Source organism: Malus sylvestris, chromosome 12 (assembly GCF_916048215.2).
Source record: "Malus sylvestris chromosome 12, drMalSylv7.2, whole genome shotgun sequence".
Lineage (NCBI taxonomy): Eukaryota > Viridiplantae > Streptophyta > Magnoliopsida > Rosales > Rosaceae > Malus > Malus sylvestris.
In genome coordinates, this window is record NC_062271.1 from 28,460,253 (window position 1) to 28,482,831 (window position 22,579).

The window sequence follows — 22,579 nt, forward strand, 5'->3', positions numbered from 1 at the left end:
AATCGTAGAAGAAGGGTATCAAACCACGTCAATTAGATGAACTGAGCACAGTTCCACACAGATTGCCGAATCTATAAATGGGTATGAGAGAAAAAGAAAAAGAGTAAGGTTTCTTAAGGTAATTGTAATGGGTCTATGGTGTTTGATAAAGATTTCGAATGGACGGGAAGTAATTGACATAAGAGATGAGGAAAACGGTGGTTTAAACTTGGTTGGTGCTATGTGCGTGCGGTGGTTTCAACTTGTTGGGTTCATATTTTTGTTCCTTCTATTTTCAGAATTTAATACAAAAACAAGAGTATAAAATAGTTAAAGATAGCCTTATAAGTCATTTTTCAAAAGATTAAAATTATCATTAAAAGTATCATCAAAAAGTGGATGAAGAAATGATGTTGGTGGGTGGGTATATAATATATGTTCCCGTGTAAATTTTCTTTTGTTTGTTCCCCTTTATATATAGTTTATGGGGATAATGAAGTTTTTTCATTTTAAGTAGATACCTAAAGTCATAATTATGTAATACTTTTATACATTCATTAAGTTTCCGATAAAATCTGACGCAGCACCACATGAACTATGACTAAGGGCTGGTTTGGTATTGCTGTGCTTTGAAAAAAAGCTGTTGTGAGAATAAGCGGATGTGCTGTGCCTGTGAGAATAAACGGCTGTGAAATAAAGCCAGTAGAGTGTTTGGTAAACTTTTTTGTGAAAGTGCTTTTGGAAAAAAAAGCAGGATGATAGTGTGTCTTTTCATTAAAGGAGCACTGTAGCTCCGTGTGCTTTGAAAAAACTGGTTTTTTTTCAAAGCAGCAAATAGCAGCTTCAACTTTTCCTTTGATTTTCAGCTTATTCTCACAGCAGCTTCCAAAATAAGCCTTTTTTTTTTCAGTTTACCAAACACAAAAATGACCCTCAGTTTTTTTTCACAGTGGCTTTTTTTAAAATCACCTCAATCCCAAACGGGACCTAAGCGTGACATATAAAAAAATAAAAAATAAAATTAAAAACTAAGTTATCTGATAAACATTGAGGAGGAAATGCAGAGCAAATTTGAGCCTCTATCTCTCTCCCTTCGACTGCACATGAACCGGCAGTGGAGTGACTCCACTCCTTTTTTGTGCTGCATATGGGGATCCCTTCCCGGTCTATCTGCATCTCAAAAAGTTGCAAGAAGTATTAGCAGCAGAATTATTGCCGGTCATCGATTCGGCGTCTTCCGCCGTCACCAACTCCGAATTCGAAGACAATCCATCGTCGCCACGGCCTAATCCGAAAACCTCAGTTGGCTGGCCGGCCGACGGAAAGCTCAGTGTCGAATGGGTTAGGAACCTCATGTTCGTTTTTTATTGGGCATCTAGATCTGGACCCGACCCAATTGCCCGACGTGTTTCCCGTAGAGGTTGTCGTTAGCTTGGTCCTCTGCACATCCAAGATCCTCCACAAAGAGGCCAACGTCGATCAGTTAGGTATGAAATCTACCGTGGTGGTCGTCGGAGACCTTCATGGTCAGCTGCACGACCTCCTTTTTCTTTTAAATGATCTTCACCCTTTTAGGTTTTTAGGTTTGTAGGTATTCAGTTTATTATTATTATTATTATTATTTTTAATATTCATGTGAGCCTATATTGACACGAGGCTCTATTTATTATCCACATAGTCGATATGTCATCAGTTAACAGAATTCTGACGAAAAACTTAATGGAATTGTGAATGGTCCCATAATTATGACTTTAATTAGTTACTAAATTGGGAAGAAAAAACTTAATGTATCAAATGTTGAAAAACAAAAAAATACAAAGTAGTAAACCGAGATTAATCCTAAGTTATGTGTGCACTTTCTTTTGTTTGTTCCCCTAGGAGCATAATTTCCACCAAATTAATAAAGTGTATATATTGTTTACAGAGTATACGTTACCTGCTTTCCGTTGATGCTATAAGAGCAGAAGCAATTGGTGTGAATGGGATGTCTCTGACCATGTTAGATATCTTAGAGTACAGCAGCATTGCAAGAGATGAGTTTAGCAGAAGCTTAGAAATTCAACAGATTTTGATAGACGCGGGATTAATCAGAAGGGAAAATAATGAAAATGATAAGCCTAACTCAGATGTTGCCGCTGCTGCTGTTGTATCACCGAATCCAAGAAGGGTGAAGAAGAAAAAGAAGCTTCACAAACAAGTAGCATCATCGGAGAAGGGATCAACGCCGGCTAGGAGGTGCTGGATAAAATTGATGAAATGGTTGAGACATCCGAGTGATTGGGTGGTCGAGACACGTGGCATGCTGATGGTTGTGGCTACGATGATATCGACCATGACATTTCAAGCCGCAGTTAACCCACCTAACCCACCTAATGATCCCTACAATTACTTCCCCGTTTTCATAACATACAATACCATCTCGTTCCTTGCTTCTTTGAGTGTCACCCTTTTGCTCGTTAGTGGATTTCCTCTCTACAATCGGTTCTGCACGTGGCTCTTATCGATGTCCATGTGCCTCACTCTCACATTCTTGGCACAAACCTACCTAATTTCGCTGTTTATGATCGTCCCTGGTACACCTACAAATACAACCTTAAACCTATACGTGATATCCGTTCTTACTTGGACTGCTTTGCTGGGCATAGTCGGTATATTGGACACTATTCGGTTTCTTATTTGGCTGACGAAGCGGTTGCGGCCCATGTACTTGAGGTCAAAATCATGTCTCAAGAACATGATCACTACTGGCTCCTTTTCATGTAACGATGCAACGCGTTTTGAAGAGATTGATTCGTCTGCGGTTGTGTAATTACTCCTACACGGTGTGTTAGCTTGAAAAAATAATTAACTAGGTCAATGACGCTTTCTCGATATCCACTGGGCTTGTGAAAAAAATGTATTTATATAAAACAGGCCTGTATAGCTTTAGCTTAAGGTCGTGCACCATATAAAAGAGACTCTTGTATCCATTCCAATTATAGTCATGTGTACCATATCCCCTCTACAATTCCCCACCACCAATCAACCATAACTGGTTTCAAATAAAAAATTTGTATGTAAATTTAACCTTTACCTATAGATTGGCAGTAGCTCAAGCATACTGAATCCAACGGGAGCCACGTGAGCTCCATACAATTACAAATATGCCACAATATTTGCAAACAATTACAAATCGAGAAACAATTAAATCATCATCATGAATCGCAATGTAACGTGAACACACATCAATTAGAAAAGACAGAACTACATGGCAATAAACATACAAAGAGTAATCATACAGATAGGAACTGCTTCAGATCCTTCCCAAAAGCAATCTTCCGCATGATAACAAAAGAGCAGTTCACCTCTGATCTAATTGCAGACACAATCTGCAGAACCGACTTCTATGGAATTTGAACTTGTTAAATGTGGGGTGGAGACCTGAATGTAACAAATTAGTGTTGAGTGAATAATTCCAAACATATAAAATTTAGATCATCACACCTAAACGCAAATAGAACAATTAAATAAAGAATTGAAGGCATATACAGTCTAATTAGAAAAATAAATTTAAATTTCATGAAAATTTTGATAAGTAGAGAGATTGAAGCCAAAATTTGAAACTAAAACCAGAAAAAAAGAAATTAAAATTGAACAAAACCCTAACCCAATTTAAGCCCCTGTTTGAAACCCCTCATACCTAAAAATTTAAATTTCAAAATTGAAAGAGGGATGCAAGTTATGGGTATATTCAAGATTTCTTGGCAAATAAACAGGAATTAAACAACCAATTTCAAATTGAGGACAAAAATCTTACCAGGCAAAGCAGCTATCTAGCTCGTCGATGTCGGAGTTGTAGAAGACACACCAGAGGCTGTTGCGGGAACCGGGAACGGTCTGATATACATCGGATTGGAATAGAAGTAGAAATGCATGACATGGTCTTCTTCGTGTCAGTACGTTTACTAACTTATACCATGTACAAAAACTAATCACATAAGATATGACTTGAAAATATAACAATATTCAGATTTACGTTATAGAATTGAAAGAGAGTTAAACTCTCCTTTTACGTGACAAACAATCCCTCTCTCCTTGTAAACCAATCCAACCAAACCTTTCTTATTTATCTTAAACATATAAAATCAACAGATTCTGCGATAGTAAAGATAAAAATGCATTTCTTTTTTTCATGAGATGATATGGGATAGTAAAGATAATTTATCAAAGTTAATTGGTGTGGGTACTAAACACAGCGAAAGAACAGGAAAACACATGTTTCAATTTTTTTATTGTTTATTCTTTTTCTTAAACTGCACAGTGAGATGCCTTGCCTCTTCATTAGTCTGGATTATTCCTTCACACAACATTTCAATCTCCCGACCCTCCCTCTCAATACGTAAAAAATCACCACGCTGCCTGCTTCCTGCTCTCCCTATCTCCCTCCTCGGCTCATCTCTCAATCTCCCAACTTATTTACAATTTACACTTAAAGCTCATCGGTATCTCCTCTAAACCCAGAAAAAATTTAGCTTTCGGACGACGCCGACTGCTATAATCTAAGTGGTTTAGAAACTAATACGTATGCCCAATACCTGTTACTGGTCGCGACAACCTTCAATTTCTTTCTCTTTCTGTACATATAATAGATATTATCATCACATAGATCTATGTTGAAAAACCCGCATACTAGACCTTGTTCTTTGATGTAACCAACGATAATAAACTAAACCAGCAAATATTAGAAAACTTAAAAACACACAAGAATTATACTGGTTCAGCATAACTTTTGCCTACGTCCAGTTGTGATTTCTCTAGGTAGAGAAATTACCGCTCCTTTGATTAATAATAGAGATTACAGAACTTTTGCAAACCCTAAAACTAATCTCAAAACTCTTGGCTGTCTGGCTGTTTTATTTCTCTCTTAAAAATCAGCCTTGCCGCACCCTATTTATAGACATAGGGTTGGCTTACATGTCCCAAAGCTGATTGAATTCCTATTTCTAAGTGGACTAGGAAATTACACTATCAAAATCCAAATAGACTTTTAGAAATCCAAACCCAAATTGAATAAGGAAATTGAAATTCTTTCCTAATCCTTCTAGGACAAGAATCGGTATACCTCTAGGTCTCATAAAACAATCCTAAACCAATTAGGACATATTTGATGAGCCAAAATCCTAACAATCTCCACCTTGGTGAGTCAAACCAAGTCTTGATCGTTGCACCCCCGAGTATTTTTGAACCTTCTTGAAGCAGCTCTGGAAATCTTCAAAAGTCTTTACCTTGGCAATCTTCTTCTTGCCTCATTGCACCTTAAGTGAGGAGGTGCTCCACTTTAATCAATCAACGAGATTGATCAAGTTCAAGCAATGCTTGAACTTCTTGGCCGGCACTATCTTTGTAAATTTGCGGCATTGTCATCCGTATGAACCTTTTCAATCCAAATTTCCTTAGACTCCACCCAATCTCTAATTTTGTGATACCTTGCTTCAATGTGCTTTGATCTTCCAGAAAAAAACCTGATTCTTTGCCAAGTGAATGGCACTTTGACTATCACACTTCAGCTTCACACAATCTTGAGTGATTCCCATTTGACTTACCAAGCCACTAAGCCAAATCGCTTCCTTTCTAGCTTCGACCAATGCAATATACTCTGCCTCTGCGGTCAACAAAGCTGTAATTGGTTGCTGTAGTGCCCTCAAACTGATTGGTCATCCTGCACATGTAAACACATAACCAGAAGTTGACATTCTCTTGTCCAAGTCCCCTGCATAATCGGCATCCACATATCCTAACACCCCTGCACTTTCCTTTTGCCTCTCAAACATAATCCTTTGTCGCCAAGAACCCTTCAAATAACGCAAAATCCATTTTACTGCATCCCAATGTTGCTTTCCTGGATTTGCCATGTATCTGGAAACGACACTGATTGCTTGAGCTATGTCAGGATGTGTGCATACCATTACATACATGAGGCAGCCCACTACATTAGCATAAGGCACGTTCTTCATTACTTGTTGCTCTTCCTCGGACGTAGGACACTGTTGCCCACTTAACCTGAAGTGAGCCGCCAAAGGAGTTGAAACTACCTTTGCTTCTTGCATGTTGAACTTCTCAAGAACCTTCTTAATATACTTGGCTTGTGATATCCAGATCCTTCCAGCGGTCCTATCTCTCTGAATTTCCATGCCAAGAATCTTCTGTGCAGCACCTAGATCCTTCATGTCAAACTCATCACTCAACATCTTCTTCAAGTCTTGAATTCTAGACTTGTCTTGACAAGCAATTAGCATGTAGCAATATGATCATCCTATCTTGGAACACATGATAGTACACACAACAGTCATATAAACATCTTCTAAAATTGATTTTCAGCATGAATGAATCAAACCTCTTGTACCACTGTCTTGGAGACTGTTTCAGGCCATATAGGGACTTTTTTAGCTGACATACTAGGTTCTCTTTCCCATATTCAACAAACCCTTTTGGTTGAGCCATGAAAATCGTCTCCTCTAGATCCCCATGAAGAAATGCTGTATTCACATCCATCTGCTCAATCTCTATGTCATGCTGAGCTGCCAATGTTAAAAGCAATCTGATAGAAGTATGCTTTACTACAGGTGAAAAGATCTCATCATAATCCCCCCCTTCTTTCTGTGAGTACCCCTTAGCCACGAGCCTTGCTTTGAATCTCACGGCATCTTGTTCATGTAGTCCTTCCTTTTTCCTAAATACCCACTTGCATCCAACTAGCTTTCTGTCTTTGGGCTTAGGAACCAACTCCCAAACAGAGTTCTTGTAAAGAGACTCAATTTCTTCTGTCATAGCACTTATCCAACTATCTCGCTCATCACTATAAGTAGTCGGATCTCCTTGACTAATGTTAAGATCATAATCAACACAACCCAAGAACCTAAAAACACCAAACCATCAATCATGAATCTTTACAAATCATACAACCTTTTTATAAATTAAAAAAAAATGTCACAAAGAACCTAAAATCCAAATCTTTGTGGTTACATTCATTAGTCAAGCACTCAACCACTCAGGCACATCGACTATAACTTGGGAATGTTATGCAAATCTTAGGCAGCTTGAATCATTAAATTTGAGTTGGAAGAAGCTCTGACGCTCTGTTGCCTGCTCTGCTAGTTGAGGAGTGTCACCAAATTTGGCACTATCATCAGCATCAACACATTTCACACACTCCCGCTTCACAAAATCGAAAACCAAATGAGATTATGTAGCATAAAAGATTGACAGAAAAATAGGTTAAGAAAAGCAATTAATATTAAATATAGAGGATAAATGATGTTGTCCAATAAATAAGATGGCTGTATATATTTCTCGACCGTGAGAAAACATCAAATTAATAGAGGCATTAATCCTAAGTTTGTCATTCATTGTTGTCGGTCTAAACTTGATGACATATTGTAAAGTCCTCTTACATACAGATTAATGAAATATTAATTTATTTCCATGAGTTATTTGATTTTGCAAATTTAAAATAATTGAAGAAATATTGAAAATTACTAAACCCTATTAATTTATTTCCATGAGTTATTTGATTTTGCAAATTTAAAATAATTGAAGAAATACTGAAAATTACTAAACCCTATCAGAACATCCCATTAGTGAAAAATGAAAGACAAAAGTAAATTACAGTTTCTTATAGAGCATATCCATATCTTTCTAAGCATCCACAGATAGCATACCCAAAATACCAAATTCAACTATATAATAAAAAATTAAAAAACAAATTAGCCAAATTGGAATAGTTAGATCAAATAAAGATTTAAGTCAACCAATTACACAAAATAATTCATGCAAAATGGGCTCCTAGGAAAATATACCACTATGGTGGTGGAGGAGGCCCAGGCTCAAATAGCGGAGGATAGCAGCATTTAAATATACCGCAGCAGCACAGAATCCACGAACTGCTTAATCAAAACCAAAATTTTAAAATTTATATTTAAATTTAAATTTGAAAAAAAATGCAGTAGAATTGTATAATGAGAAATTCTCCAATGTGGATAAATTAATCTTGCGAGATGCGATCAGTTGTATTGGGCTGGCAACCGACTTATGCTCAAATCCCACTAAATTTATCATACACCCTTCCAACTACAATTCAAAGGAAGAAGTTCCAAGTCCATGCATAATGTTTGCTCGACTAAAATAAATTGCTTTTCATGATTAAAATAGCCAACCAACCAACACTCATTTGATAAAATTGAACATTTTGAGTTACATATCCACATATTCGACATATTTAAGATCGAACAAACCTTCTCATGAAGACCACCCAAAGGTCCATTAGTGAGTTGTGTGACCAGAGGATTTACTGCACTTGAGTTTCCTCATGCAGCTGCAAGAGCTATGAGCTTACGTTGACCGTCAGCCACTTTTCCGCTTAAGGTTTGAGTCACCGATGATGAAGAATTAATAGCTTCCTGCAAAGACGTGAAATAAGAAACCTTAATTTGTTAAAATGTGAGTAATTATCCAACTATCTCGCACTTATCCAACTATCTCGCTCATCACTAGCTATAGCTTCTCGATAAGTAGTCGGATTTCCTTGACTAATGTTAAGAGCATAATCAACACAACCCAAGAACCCAAAAACACCAAACCATCAATCATGAATCTTTACAAATCATACAACCTTTTTATAAATTAAAAAAAAATGTCAAAATCAATATTTTATGGCAACATTTTTTTCATCAGTCAATCAATACACACACAACACAGAATCACATACTCGACAAAATTTCAAACCCATGCATATGAAATTAGCAATGTTATTTCTCACCCCCAAAAACAATCCAAATCTTAGTGGTTACATTCATTAGTCAAGCACTCAACCACTCAAGCACATCGACTACAACTTGGGAATGTTATGCAAATCTTAGGCAACTTGAATCATTAAATTTGAGTTGGAAGCAGCTCTGTTACCTGCTCTGCTAGTTGAGGAGTGTCACCAAATTTGGCACTATCATCAGCATCAACACATTTCACACTCCCACTTCCAAAACATTTCACAAAATCAAAAACCAAATGAGATTATGAAGCATAAAAGATTGATGGAAAAATAGGTTAAGAAAAGCAATTAATATTAAATATAGACGATGAATGATGTTGTCCAATAAATAAGACAGCTGTATATATTTCTTGACCATGAGAAACCATCAAATTAATAGAGGCATTAATCCTAAGTTTGCCATTCATTGTTGTTGGTCTAAACTTGATGACATATTGTAAAGTCCTCTTACATACAGATTAAAGAAAGGGAGACTTTGGATGCGGTCCCTAGTTATGAACAATCTTTGACTGAAACTTTGTTGGTTTTCAATTTTTGATCTAAGTCCCTAAAATTAATTGATAATTTATTTCTATGTACGTTACTATATTTTTTAAATTAAAAAATAAAATTTATAGTTGTGGGATTTCTATGTACGTTACTATAGTTTTCAATTTTTATAGTAATGAGATTTTAAATAAAAAACATAATTTGTGGGATTAAAAATATTAAAATATAAATATACTATTGTGTGTGTGTGTGTGTAAACATGGGTACATTCATAAAAAAAATAACCAAAAAATGATTGTATCAAAACATGGGTACATTCTTCAAAATGGGTACATTTAGCAAAAATAAAAATGGGTACAAATAAATAAAAAAATATGGGTACAATACAAATAAAACTGTAAAAAATATGGGCACAAAAAGAAATTAATATATGGGTACAAATTAAAATTGAAAGGAAAATTGGTACAAATTAAAAAAGGGTTGCAAATTAAAAATGGGTACAAACTAAAAATAAAAATATATGATAAAAAATTTAGCCATAAATATAAATATACTAATTGTAACATTTTTAATATTAAATGAATATATTTAGAAATAAAAAATATTTTATTATTGAAATAATTAATGATATTATTAATACAAAGGACCTTGATCAAAAATTGAAAAGTAATAAGGTTTTAATCAATAGAGTAGTAAAAATAAGGATGAAAACCTAATTACTCCATTTATTTCCATGAGTTTTTTTATTTTGCAAATTCAAAATAATTGAAGAATACTGAAAATTACTAAACCCCATCACAACATCCAATTAGTGAAAAATCAAAGACAAAAGTAAATTACAGTTTCTTATAGAGCATATATCCATATCTTTCTAAGCATCCACATATAGCATACCCAAAATAGCAAATTCAACTCCAATATAATAAAATTTTGAAAAACAAATTAGCCAAATTCGAATAGTTAGATCAAATAAAGATTTAAGACAACCAATTACACAAAATAATTCATGCAAAGTAGGCTCCTAAGAAAATATACCACTATGGTGGTGGAGGAGGCCCAGGCTCGAACAGTGGAGGACATCAGCATTTAAATATGCCGCACCAACTCAGAATCCACGAACTGCATAATCAAAACCAAAATTTTAAATTTTAAATTTGAAAAAAAAATGCAATAGAATTGAATAATGAGAAATTCTCCATTGTGGATAAATTACTCTTGCGGGATGCGATCAGTTATATTGGGTTGGCAACCGGCTTATGCTCGAATCCCACTAAATTTATCATACACCCTTCCAACTACAATTCAAAGGAAGAAGTTCCAAGTCCATGCATAATGTTTGCTCAACTAAAATAAATTGCTTTTCATGATTAAAATAGCCAACCAACCAACATTCATTTGATAAAATTGAACATTTGGAGTTACATATCCACATATTCCACATATTTAAGATCGAACGAACCTTCTCATGAAGACCACCCAAAGGTCCATTAGTGAGTTATGTGACCAGAGGATTTACTGCACTTGAGTTTCCTCGTGCAGCTGCAAGAGCTATGAGCTTACGTTGACCGTCAGCCACTTCTCCGCTTAAGGTTTGAGTCACCGATGATGCAGAATTAATAGCTTCCTGCAAAGAAGGGAAATAAGAAACCTTAATTTGTTAAAATGTGAGTAATTACAGTTTTCTCAATTGATTAAAACATCATCCGATGGTGTTTTCTAGGCTTTTTTTTTCCTTCCGTTCGCAGGCCATTATTTCAATAGCCATCTGCAGAGTTGCAATTGATAGAATCGGTGTTCTTTGAAATAATCATAACACTTCACAACACAATGGCAGCAATTTATAAAAATTCTAAAGACAAATTGTCAAAAACAATGAGAACAATTACCAGAAATTTCAAATCTTTTGGGGGTTCAGAGTAATTACGAGAGAGACGAAAACTAAAATCAACATTAGTCCAATTTTTTCAAAATAAGAACAGCTCCGATTTGGGAAACAACATTAAACAATATGTTTGGGCCTATGTCCCTTTGGCCCTCGATTGGAGATGAAGGCAAATATACCCGAATTTTTATACTCAAATCCAATCCATTCGGGCAGTTATCCACTGCTATCGGTTTTAACGGTTAAAATTGTGGAATGGGATTGGGGAATGGGATTCCTATAACCATATTCAAAACCATAACTGAATATTATTCACGGTTTTTTCCCTATCCAAAATATACCCGAATTTTTATACTCAAATCCAATTCATTCGGGCAGTTATCCAATGCTATCGGTTTTAACAGTTAAAATTGTCATTCCTAGATATGGGTATCTCTGTAGGCTTTGGCAATGAAGTTGTAAGGCTGTTTTGAATTTGAGAACATAAATGAGGCTAATATTGGAACAAAACTTTGATTCTCGGAGGACACCAAATCAATGAATCCAAATACCAATTATTATTAGAAAATCCAACTCCGGAAAATTTCGGAGTCTAATTCAAAATTAATTTGGGTCCCACCTTATTATTCTCTCTCATGTTAGTAAACACTTGAATTGCTTGAATTGTGTGCAATTTCATTCCACACGTTCCATTCCCTCTTCGTAAACACGTCATTATGGGCTCCACCATCATTCTTGAGGACTTTTATAGGGACTTGAAGAGAATAATCAGTTCTCTAAAATATAGTTCCAAAATTAAAAAATTCAAGAAGAAATCCAAACGGTTGGATTCCCAGAGTTAAAAGAAGAAAAAGGAAAACAAATATGTGTGGTACAGCAGCTTTATATGTGGGAATCTTTATAGATATAAGGTCTGATATTCCTACCCATTGGGAGGTTTTAGACATCATATAATACAACTGTACGAATGCAGGGACAAAATTTAGCAATAGACCACAAGGATCCAGCGTTTGGCACCTTTCATATCACTTACATTTCACGTGGTGTTTCACAGTCAAAATTCATCCTGTCCTTATTTGTGGGAATACACTAAGGACTCAGATTCTCTGTTCTTCCACTTCTCATGCATTTTTATTTTTTATTTTTTTGTACGGTCACGATTAAGTTACGTCAATATTTTATATTACTATTGCTTTTTATCTTATTATTTCTATAAAAAACCAATATAAAATGTTGACGTGGTTTAACTGTAACTGCACAAACAGAAAGATGATGAAAATGTATGGAAAATAGAAGGGCAGAGAATTTGCCTCCATGTACTAATAATCTGATCTGATATTCTGACTCGTTGGGAGGTTTTAGACCTCATATATTACAACGGTACGATTGCAGGGACAAAATTTAGAACAACAATAGACCACAAGGACTAATCTAATCTAGTCCAGTCTGCTGGCTAGTGAGGGAAAAGGATTCTCGCTAGATCTTTTTCTTGGGCATTCTAGAAATTTTGTGATTATGACCGTTCATCGTATATCATGCGATCAGAAATCATTTCAAAATTTAAATTTTAAAATTAAATATAAATAGTACCTAATAAAAACTGACTGCACGATATACGATAAACGCTCACGATTACGAAATCCCTAGATTTCCAAAAAAAAGAATCTGACGAGGATTCTTTTCCGCTAGTGAGCACCAAACAACGAATATGAATCTAGGCAAGTCCCATCCAGTCCAGCACTACATGTCATATCCATGCCAATCTATGGCCCACCAAACGTGCCCGCAATACCTTCATTGCACGCTACCTATTCTGTTCGGTCTCTAGTTATTCCGTATGTCGCTTGCGACACAAATATCTGATAAAAAAAAAACAAAAATTAATTACATATGTTAAGTCTCTAAGAACTATAAATACGTGTGTAAGGTTTTGTAGTGCAGAATTTTGTACTGCTACATCAATTTTATCACAGTTACAGCTTATGACATTCTTATGTTTGAGTGTTATCTTAAAAACTTGTTTGACATATGATTGTTCAATTATAAATAATATTTTTTAGATGTTTTTAATTCACACCATTAATACTTATTTTCTTGCTTTTTAAATTGTAGAGAAGCTACAAACTTGTAATTATACAGTGAATCTGTCTAGACTGTACATAATTAGAGGACCCCAATGATGGAAACACAATTTATACAAAAATTGGGAAGATAGCACAATTCTAAAGTGCCTATAAAAGCACTTTACCAAATCGGTGAATTTGTTAATTATATTTTTTGAAAGCAGAATCAAGAAAAATGTAGTTCATGTGTTCTGTGATGTGTAAAGCAGCAAGTACTGATGTTCACGTGACAATATTACATCTTAAATCAAACGGTTTGCAATTCTACACAAAAATATTTACGTGTATGACAATTACTACAATTTGAAGTAAAATTTAACATATGCAATAGTCGAATTTAATAACTAACAGTCACAACAATATTAATATTATCATGAGAGAAAAAAAAAACGCACAAAAAAAGAAACCCCACATAAAAATCCAAGACTTTGTACAGAAAGGTAGCAGCTATACCTTTCTTCAAGAACTACAATTGAAATTGCAGCAGTTGAATTTGTTGGGGAGGAGTAGAAATTTGGGGTTGTTGGGGTTTGGAGAGATGGGGTGGCCGGAGTTTCCTCTGAAATTTTATTTTTGATTTTTTGTTTTTTTTTCACTTTTGAATGTAGAAGGAGAATTGTTGGGCACATTCGGAATTTCAAGATAAAAAAAGATAAGTTGGGTGTACAAAGAGAATAAGTAGGTCTAAATAAAATTTCCCTAAATATACCCAGAACTCACTAATTAGTAATTAGTAGTATTTAACATGGAAATGTCACACAAATTATAATTAATTACAAACACAAGATCTAACTATATTATAGAAAATCAAAATCTGGGGAAAATGAGAACAGAAAACTTCGAGGTTTGCATAAATGAGCCAAAGAAAATTGTCATAATATGGGGAAAAAAATTAACTAAGAACCTGCTCATGCATGATTGCACAGTAAAAACAACAGGAAAACTTCAAAGCTTGTTTTTAGTACTACCAGCTCCGGTCTATCATGAACAAAGACTTGTTGGACGACTTCAGGAGATGCAGACGGCTACCTTTATTGTTTTCCATACAAATTTCTCCGCGAAAATAATTTTGCTACACAATCAGATTTTAGCCACTCGCATGCAGGATGGGGACTGGTCTTGGTGGTCGATGTTTTGCGAGCTCCACACAAGCTTCAACGTACGGTTAGAATCAGTCCATGCGGACATACGCGAATCACCTTTGAGTCGTTTTGTAATTGCTTTTATATATAACCTTATAAGAGTCCTTTTGATATACGCGCATTTTGTTCGCTATTACAAATAATCGATCGCTCTCTGAAATTTTTTCTAAGTGAAGCAAAGTTCAGAAAGAGAGAAAAAAAAAACAATGGAGATCACAAGGCATGATGAAGATGAAGTATACGAGGCATCACGGACTGGGGATGTGGAATACTTAAACAGATTGATTGAAAAAGACCCAGAAATTCCAAGGAGAATATCCCTGCAGACCGGAAAAACCGGAACCCCCTTGCATGTTTCGGCTTTGCTCGGCCACGCTGAGTTTACCAAATCCCTTTGCACTAAAAATCCCAAACTTGCAGAGCGAGTGGACGCCGATGGACGCACGCCCCTGCACTTGGCTTCTGCTGAGGGCCAGAAGGAGACTGTCGAAGCTTTGTTATCTGTGTATGCTAATGCGTGCTTGCGTTGCGATGAAAAGGGAAGAATCCCTCTTCACTATGCAGCCATGAATGGAGAAGTTGAGGTGCTTCAGAAGTTGATTGATAAAAATCCTGAGTCCATTTATGTCAAAGTTGAAAACAGATCAAATGAAACAGTTTTGCACTTGTGTATTATACACAACCAGTTAAAGTGCTTGAAATTGTTGGTTGAAAGACTGTTGGTTGAAAGAGACAACAGAAATGATGAGTTCCTCAACTCAAAAGCTGGCTGTGATGGTGGTGTGACCATCCTGCGCTTAGCTTTGATGCTAAGGCAAATTAAGGTACGTATATATATTTCCATTTTCTATATTGGATATTCTTAATTTTTTACTATATAAATTAATACTAGCAGATGCCCACAATTTTGTTTTGTTTTGTTTTTTATTATGAAGTGTAACTAGTTTTTAAAATTAAAAAAAAAAATTAGTTACGAAAATTGGGATAATGATGAGCAGTTTTTTTTTATTATTTTATTTTATTTGTAAGTCTTTTTTAACAAATTTTTTTTTTTGAGTTTTAAATACATCATGCTATACTAACTTGGATGTGAGGTTGCTATAAAAAACAGCAAAATTTATGTTTATGTAATTACTAAATTGCCCAAATTTTTTATTTTGGGTTAATCTCAGTTTATTAACCCGAAATTTCTTAGTTTTTAAAATTTGGTATATCAAGTTTTTTCATCCCAAAGTGTAGTGGCGGAGTCGCATGAAGGCGAGGCCCATCCTGGAATTTACAGTCTTGTACGTGTTGTCCACTTAATATATCAATACAAGTATGTGGTGTAATGGTTAACTAGAGTTCGGTTGAACACGAGGTCCGCTATTCGAAACTTGCTGACGCCAATGATTTTTAAAACTCCCAATAATAGATGTCCATAGCCAAAAACATTGTTCAAAACTTCAGATTTTTAAAAGGGAACTTTAACGAAAAGCTTTTGCTACTGTTCACTTTAACGAAAAACCATATTTTTACACTAAAAAGTCAATCCTCTACTATTCATTTTACCGTTTATTTTGTTTTTATCATTAAAACTCAAAGTCTTTAAACTTTTTTCATTAATTTTCCTTTTTTAAAACTCCCAATAATAGATGTCCACAACCAAAAACCTTCTACCTTTTTTATCAATTCATATAAAATAAGATTTATACATTCGAGAATAAGATCCAGTTATGTTGAAAGAAATATCTTGTAATATTTTTGCGCTAGTCATAACCTTAAATTTTTACGTTATGTTGAAAGAAATATCTTACAATATTTTTGAGCTAGTCATAACCTTAATTTTTACTTGAATCTAACATATGAAATCCTTTTTTACCAAAACTTGTAAACAAACTCTATTTTTATAATGTAATCATCTCAATACTAAATTTTAAAGCTCCGACTTTAACTAAAAAGCTAGAAAATTTAACTTTTAATTGTTCTCCAATTAACTATATTACTATATGTTTTTTTTTTAATTTCTTGCAGTTAGTTTAAAGGTCCCTCCTGACATAAATTTCTAACTCCGTCACTGCCAAAGTGGTATCTGAAATCATAGTTTTAGGACACTTTCATACATCTATTAAGGTTAGTGTTAAATCAGTCGTTAATTGGTGACGTGGTGCATACGTGGACAATATCTAGGCGCCACGTGTCAAAATGCGCCCACGTGGAAATTAAAAAAAAACCACCATCTCCTATCTCTTTCCCTGAAAAAAGGATCATCTCCAAATCCCTTCCTCCTAAGACCATCTCCAAAGGAGATGTCAAATATGCCAAATAGGATTAAAAGACATTTAAGTGCTCTCCAGAGGATATGCCATATATGATGTGGCATGTGAGTCGTTTGACTCTTTGCTTTCTAGTGCTTTTTTTTTACAGCAAACAAAGAAGGAGTCAAATATATTTTATTTAATTTTTAATGCATGAATCCCATTAACAACCAATAGAATAAAAACTAAAACTAATTTTGATTATTTTTTAATTGTTAATGTAACTCTAGGCCCAATAAAATAATAAAATAAATATTTAACACATCCATTGGAAAAGAAAAGAATTTAGCACTCGTATTCAATTTGCCACATCAACCATCAAATAAAATTTTGACATACTATATTTGACATCTCATTTGGAGATGCTCTAATCCACCAAATCAAGGGATCCGGACCATTGAAATTTGATTCAACGGTTGAAGTTATTATAACTTTTAAAGTGGGCCCCTGTTTGTAACCGTTGGATCAAATTTCAACAGCATGGATTCCTTGATTTTGAGGATTAGAAGGAAGGGATCCGGAGAGGATCCCTTTCCTCTTTACCCCACCCCCCACCCCAATCCCAGCCAACCTTCATTCTCTCCTACCTTACCTATCCACTCGTGAGAATCATAGCCACACATCCCTTAATCAACAAACCAAACCTCCAATTTCTGTAATACAAAACCTAGCCATGTTGTTGATAGAGCTTCGATTGAAGCTTAAACCTTCACACTTTGGTTTTAAGAAGACAAAACCCAGAAACTTCGAAGCCAGCCCCAGATTTGCTAAAATCGTCATTGCTCCGGTGGTTCAGGAACTCGGCACTGTCCAACAGCCTAGTAACGACCGTTGTGGAAATGCAGCAGTGTAGTTCCGGGCTCAGCGCAGACTGCCGACCACCGATCTCACCGCGATCCTGTTCATCTTCGCTGGTCCATGAGGGTTCTAAATCGTGCACGTTTTAGGGAGGGAGGTTTGGGTGAGTGCAGAGGAGAGAATTGAGGAATGGTTGGATGGGATCGGGGAAGGTAGAAGACGATGGTTTTTTTTTTAATTTTTTCTACTTTTTATTATTTTTTTAATTTTCATGTGAGCCCTATTGACACATGGCGCCTAGTCATTGTCTACATGAGTGCCACGTCACTAGTTAGCGACTGATTTAACAATAACCTTAATGGATATATGAAAGTATTCCTAAACTATAACTTCATGTATCACTTTAAGACGAAAAAAACTTGATGTACCAAATGTTGAAACCAATAAATTTCAAAGTAGTAAACTGAGATTAACCCTTTTATTTTTGTTTAGTTTTTATAAGTGGGTTAAAATAATAATTTCATAGTGTTTTGATTGACAACTAGGGTTCTATTAATAGGTAGTTTAGGTATGTTCACGTGCTAATTTTATTTTGTTTGTTCCCCTTTTTATATAGTTTATGGGAATAATCTTAGTTTACTACTAAGAAGTTTTTTAATTTTCAACATTTGATACATCAAGTATTTTTTTTGTTTCAATTTGATACCAAAAATCATAATTCTAGGACACTTACACATCCGTTAAGTTTTTCGTAAAAACCTCTATTAACTGATGACACGGCACTCACGTGGATACTGACTAAGCGCTACATGTCAATATGGCACACGTGGATATTAAAAAAATTCAAATTAAAAAAAACTAAAATATTAAAAAATAAAAAACTAAGGGGGTGTAGTCAATTTGGATTTCAAAGGATTTTAATGAATTTTTTTAAGTGACAGATTTCAAAGGATTTTAATAGATTCTACAATTTCATATGGATTTTGACAAATTATTATGAATTTCTATTATAGATTTTGATGGATTTATACGGATTTCTTTCATGTATTTCTTAGGATTTCTTTTTAACTCCTACAATATAAATTCTTTTCTCAGTGCACAATTTGAAAAAGACAAAAACATATATATATATATATATATATATATGGAAATATAAACCAATCAAATATGTCTTTTTTTTCCCTTTCTCATTTGAATTTTGATTTTTTTACGAAAAATAATTTTAACTAACCAAAACAAATAATGCTTCTTAAATCAAATGTCTCAAAATTAATCATTTTTCCTCAACAATTGATTAGTTCATAATGTGTTGTTCAGTCTAAGTACAACTACCAATATAAATACGAATATGAATAGGTTTTGGAAGATGCTTGCACCATTACACTAACATGATTACATGAAAAAGAACATAAAGCTTGAATTGACAATAAGATTCTTAGTAGTAATTTCGAAGAGTTCAATTAACATGGTAAAAAATTAACACCTTTAGATAGAACGCATAATCATTACAAGAACAGTTAGTAGCCATTAACACTTCACATCAAAGCATTACAAGAAATACTATTACACAGTCCAAACTAAAGGAAATAATTTTTTTTTTAAATGTTGTAGTTTGCAACTGGGATGGTGATGGATAAACGTGAAAGGAAATCAGGTTCGCATGTTCTATGTCTGGAGAAAAATAGAGAGTGAGAAAGAAATATCGAGTTGCAGAATGGAGAGAGAGAGAAAGAGTGAGGGGATTGAAAAGAAATCATAGGGTGGAGGTAGGATTTTGTTATGCTTATAATCCCTTCTCAAATCCTACAAAATCTCTTATTGTAAGAAATCTTTCAAAATTTATGAATTTTTTAATACCGATAGGTTTGCATGGACTTTATAAAAATCTTTTAAAATCTTAGTTGACTACATTAGGATTCTAAAGTCTTTTGAAATTCTTTAATTGACTACCCCTACATTTGAATTCTTTTAAAATCCTAGTTGACTACACCATAATTTTAAAGTCTTTTAAAATGCTTTAAAATTCGGACTAGGATTCTCTAACATCCTCTTTCCATTCTCTTCCCCTCTTTCCATTCCCTTCCATCCATTTCTTTTATATTCTCTATTTTATTTTTTTTGTTTCTACAAAAAAATAATATAAGATGTTATTATGGATTAATCATGTTCAAATAGAAGAGGAGGTAAGGGAAAGAAAACCTTAAATCTTGAAGTTGGCAACTAGTAATGGCATTACGAAAACCTTCCATTTGTCGTTCACTACGAATATCCCCTCCTTCCTGTTCCTCCGCACAAAAAACCTCATTAAAGTCCCCCATGCAGCACCATGGCAAATTAGAATTATCTTTTAACTGTCGAAGCAAACTCCAAGATTTATGCCTATCTCCCTCCGCCGGAAAACCATAAAAGAAGGTAACTCTCCAGTGAATGTCATCACCCACCCCTCCTACTTCCAGATCAATATGATTAGAAGAGTAGGATCGTAACAATAGATTAGCTTCCGTCTTCCACATAGCACAAAGACCTCCAGACCTTCCAGAACTAGGAACTGCAAACATAACATCAAACCTTAATTGTGATTTTAACCTCTCCATTATATTCTTTATTTTATTTATTTTTTTCTATAAAAAATTAATATAAGATATTATTGTGGATTAAACCGTTCAAATAGAAAATGAGGTAAGGGAAAGAAAAAAAGAGGAATGATAATCCCTACTCCTTAAAATCCTCATTTCACTACACCCCATAAGTAATCTGATAAACATTGAGGAGGAATCGCAAATGACCAAATTTGAGCCTCTATCTCCCTTTGACCAAAAAAAACAAAAGCCTCTATCTCCGTCCCTTCGACTGCACATGGGGCAGCGGTAGAATGAATCCACTGCTTTTTGTGCTGCATATGGGTTTCCGTTCCCCAGATCTGCAACCCACTCCCTTCCCTTACCTCCCTTTCAACTGGAATAAAAGAGAATTCCGTCCATCTGCATCTCAAAAAGTTGCAAGAAGTATTAGCAGCAGAACTGTTGCCGGTCATCGATTCGGCATCTTCCGCTATCACCAACTTCGAATCCGAAGACAACCCATCGTAGCCAAAGCCTAATCCGAAAACCCCAGTTGGCTGGCTGGCCGACAGAAAGCTTAGTCTCGAATGGGTTAGGAACCTCAGGTCTGTTTTTTATTGGGCATCTAGAAATCTGGACCTGACCCATTGCCCGACGTGTTTCCCGTAGAGGTTGTCGATAGCTTGATCCTCTGCACATCCAAGATCCTTCACAAAGAGGCAAACGTCGATCAGCTAGGCCTGGAATCTACCGTGGTGGTCGTCGGAGACCTTCATGGTCAGCTGCACGACTTCCCTTTTTCTTTTAAATGATCTTCACCCTTTTAGGTTTTTAGGTTCGTAGGTTTGTAGGTTTATAGTATTTTATTTTATTTTTTTTAATTTTAGTTCTTTTGTTAATTTTTATTTTTTTAATAATTATGTGAGTCTATATTAATACGTGGTGTCTAGTTATTGTTCACATGTTCGTCACATCATCAATTAACGGAACTTTTGACGGAAAATTTAACGGATCTATGAAATTGTTCTAGAATTATAACTTTAATTAAGTTCCAAACTGAGACGAAAAAAATTTAGATATATCAAATGTAAAAAATCAAGAAAATTCAAAGTAGTAAATTGAGATTAACTCAAATTTATATGTGTACTTTCTTTTGTATGCTCCCCTTAGGAGCATAATTTCCACCAAATTAATAAAGTGTATATATTATTTACAGATTATACGTTACCTGCTTTCCGTTGATGCTATAAGAGCAGAAGCAACCGGTGTGAATGGGATGTCTCAGACCATGTTAGATATCATAGAGTACAGCAGCGTTGCAAGAGAGGACTTTAGCAGAAGCTTAGAAATTCCACAGATTTTGATGGACGCAGGATTAATCAGAAGAGAAAATAATGAAAATGATAATCCAGGAAGGGTAAAGAAGAAAAAGAAGCTTCACAAACGAGTAGCATCATCGGAAAATGGATCAACGCCAGCAAGGAGGTGCTGGATAAAATTTATGAAATGCTTGAGATATCCGAGTAATTGGGTGGTCGAGACACGTGGCATGCTGATGGTTGTGGCTACGATGATCTCGACCATGACTTTTCAAGCCATAGTCAACCCACCAGGTGGTGTTTGGGAAACCAATAATACAAACACTACCATTTATAACAGAACAATTTGCAGTGAAGAGAGAACATGCATAGCTGGAACTGCAGTGTTAGGCTCCATTTGGGGAGAAGACTTCGTCGCTTTCGTAAATTACAATACCATCTCGTTCCTTGCTTCTTTGAGTGTCACCCTTTTGCTCGTTAGTGGATTTCCTCTCCACAATCGATTGTGCATGTGGCTCTTATCGATGTCCATGTGCATCACTCTCACATTCATGGCATCCACCTACCTACAAGTGCTGCTCATGATTGTCCCTCCTCCTTTCGATTTTTCATATTCAAGGGTTTACGCAAACTCAAGTTTAAGCGTTTACAGGTATTCCGTCTATGTTTGGTATGGGTTGCTGGCCATAGTCGTTGTAATACACACTATTCGGTTTCTTATTTGGGTGGCCAAGTGGTTGCGGCGCATGTACTTGAGGTCAAAATCATGTCTCAAGAACACGATCACTACTGGCTCCTTTTCATGTAACGATCCAATGCGTTTTGAAGAGATTGATTCGCCTGAGGTTGTGTAACAAGTCTTTCAATTTCATCTAGATTCTATTGGATTTGCATTACGAGCCTATGTACCATCAAAATAGCTAATTTCTAAGTCCTAACTATATACAATTTACATGATTTTTTATGGATTCTACAACGTGCTTGTTTAATTGTCCCTAATGTGTAGTAGTAGATGTTGGTGATGTGGCAAAATGCACCTGATTTGAGATTGTGCTTGTTTAATTTCCAAGTTCTACCTGTTAAATCATGGTGAATCAATATGACAATATCATAAATACCTTTTTTTTTTTTTTTTTTTTTTTTTTTTCTTCTCAAAAAAAAAAAAATACCTTTTTTAAACCTCTTG

The 22,579-nt window shown here is 35.1% G+C and overlaps 3 protein-coding genes across 4 annotated transcripts in view; 2 read left to right on the top strand and 1 right to left on the bottom strand.

Annotated features, from left to right (window-relative positions):
* The window catches only part of LOC126594470 (ankyrin repeat-containing protein NPR4-like), a 93,279-nt gene extending 90,322 nt beyond the window's left edge, over positions 1-2,957 (top strand). Inside the window, exon 3 of one of the 2 annotated variants that reach the window (XM_050260809.1) lies at positions 2,521-2,957. In XM_050260809.1, the coding sequence (XP_050116766.1) occupies positions 2,521-2,788 (268 nt within the window). In that variant the 3' untranslated portion in view covers positions 2,789-2,957. Of the gene's footprint in view, positions 1-1,903 lie in introns of both variants that reach the window. The other variant, XM_050260808.1, reaches the window with a different exon arrangement.
* A 9,501-nt stretch (positions 2,958-12,458) lies between these two features.
* On the bottom strand, positions 12,459-21,334 carry LOC126594492 (uncharacterized). Its single transcript, XM_050260839.1, has 2 exons — positions 19,713-21,334; positions 12,459-13,012 (listed from the first exon to the last, which is right to left on the bottom strand). The coding sequence occupies exons 1-2, from the start codon at positions 20,105-20,107 to the stop codon at positions 12,982-12,984; spliced, it is 426 nt and encodes a 141-aa protein (XP_050116796.1). The 5' UTR covers positions 20,108-21,334; the 3' UTR covers positions 12,459-12,981.
* Positions 14,548-22,385, top strand: LOC126594464 (ankyrin repeat-containing protein BDA1-like). Its single transcript, XM_050260800.1, has 2 exons — positions 14,548-15,242; positions 21,291-22,385. The coding sequence occupies exons 1-2, from the start codon at positions 14,625-14,627 to the stop codon at positions 22,245-22,247; spliced, it is 1,575 nt and encodes a 524-aa protein (XP_050116757.1). The 5' UTR covers positions 14,548-14,624; the 3' UTR covers positions 22,248-22,385.
* The last annotated feature ends 194 nt before the right edge of the window (positions 22,386-22,579 follow it).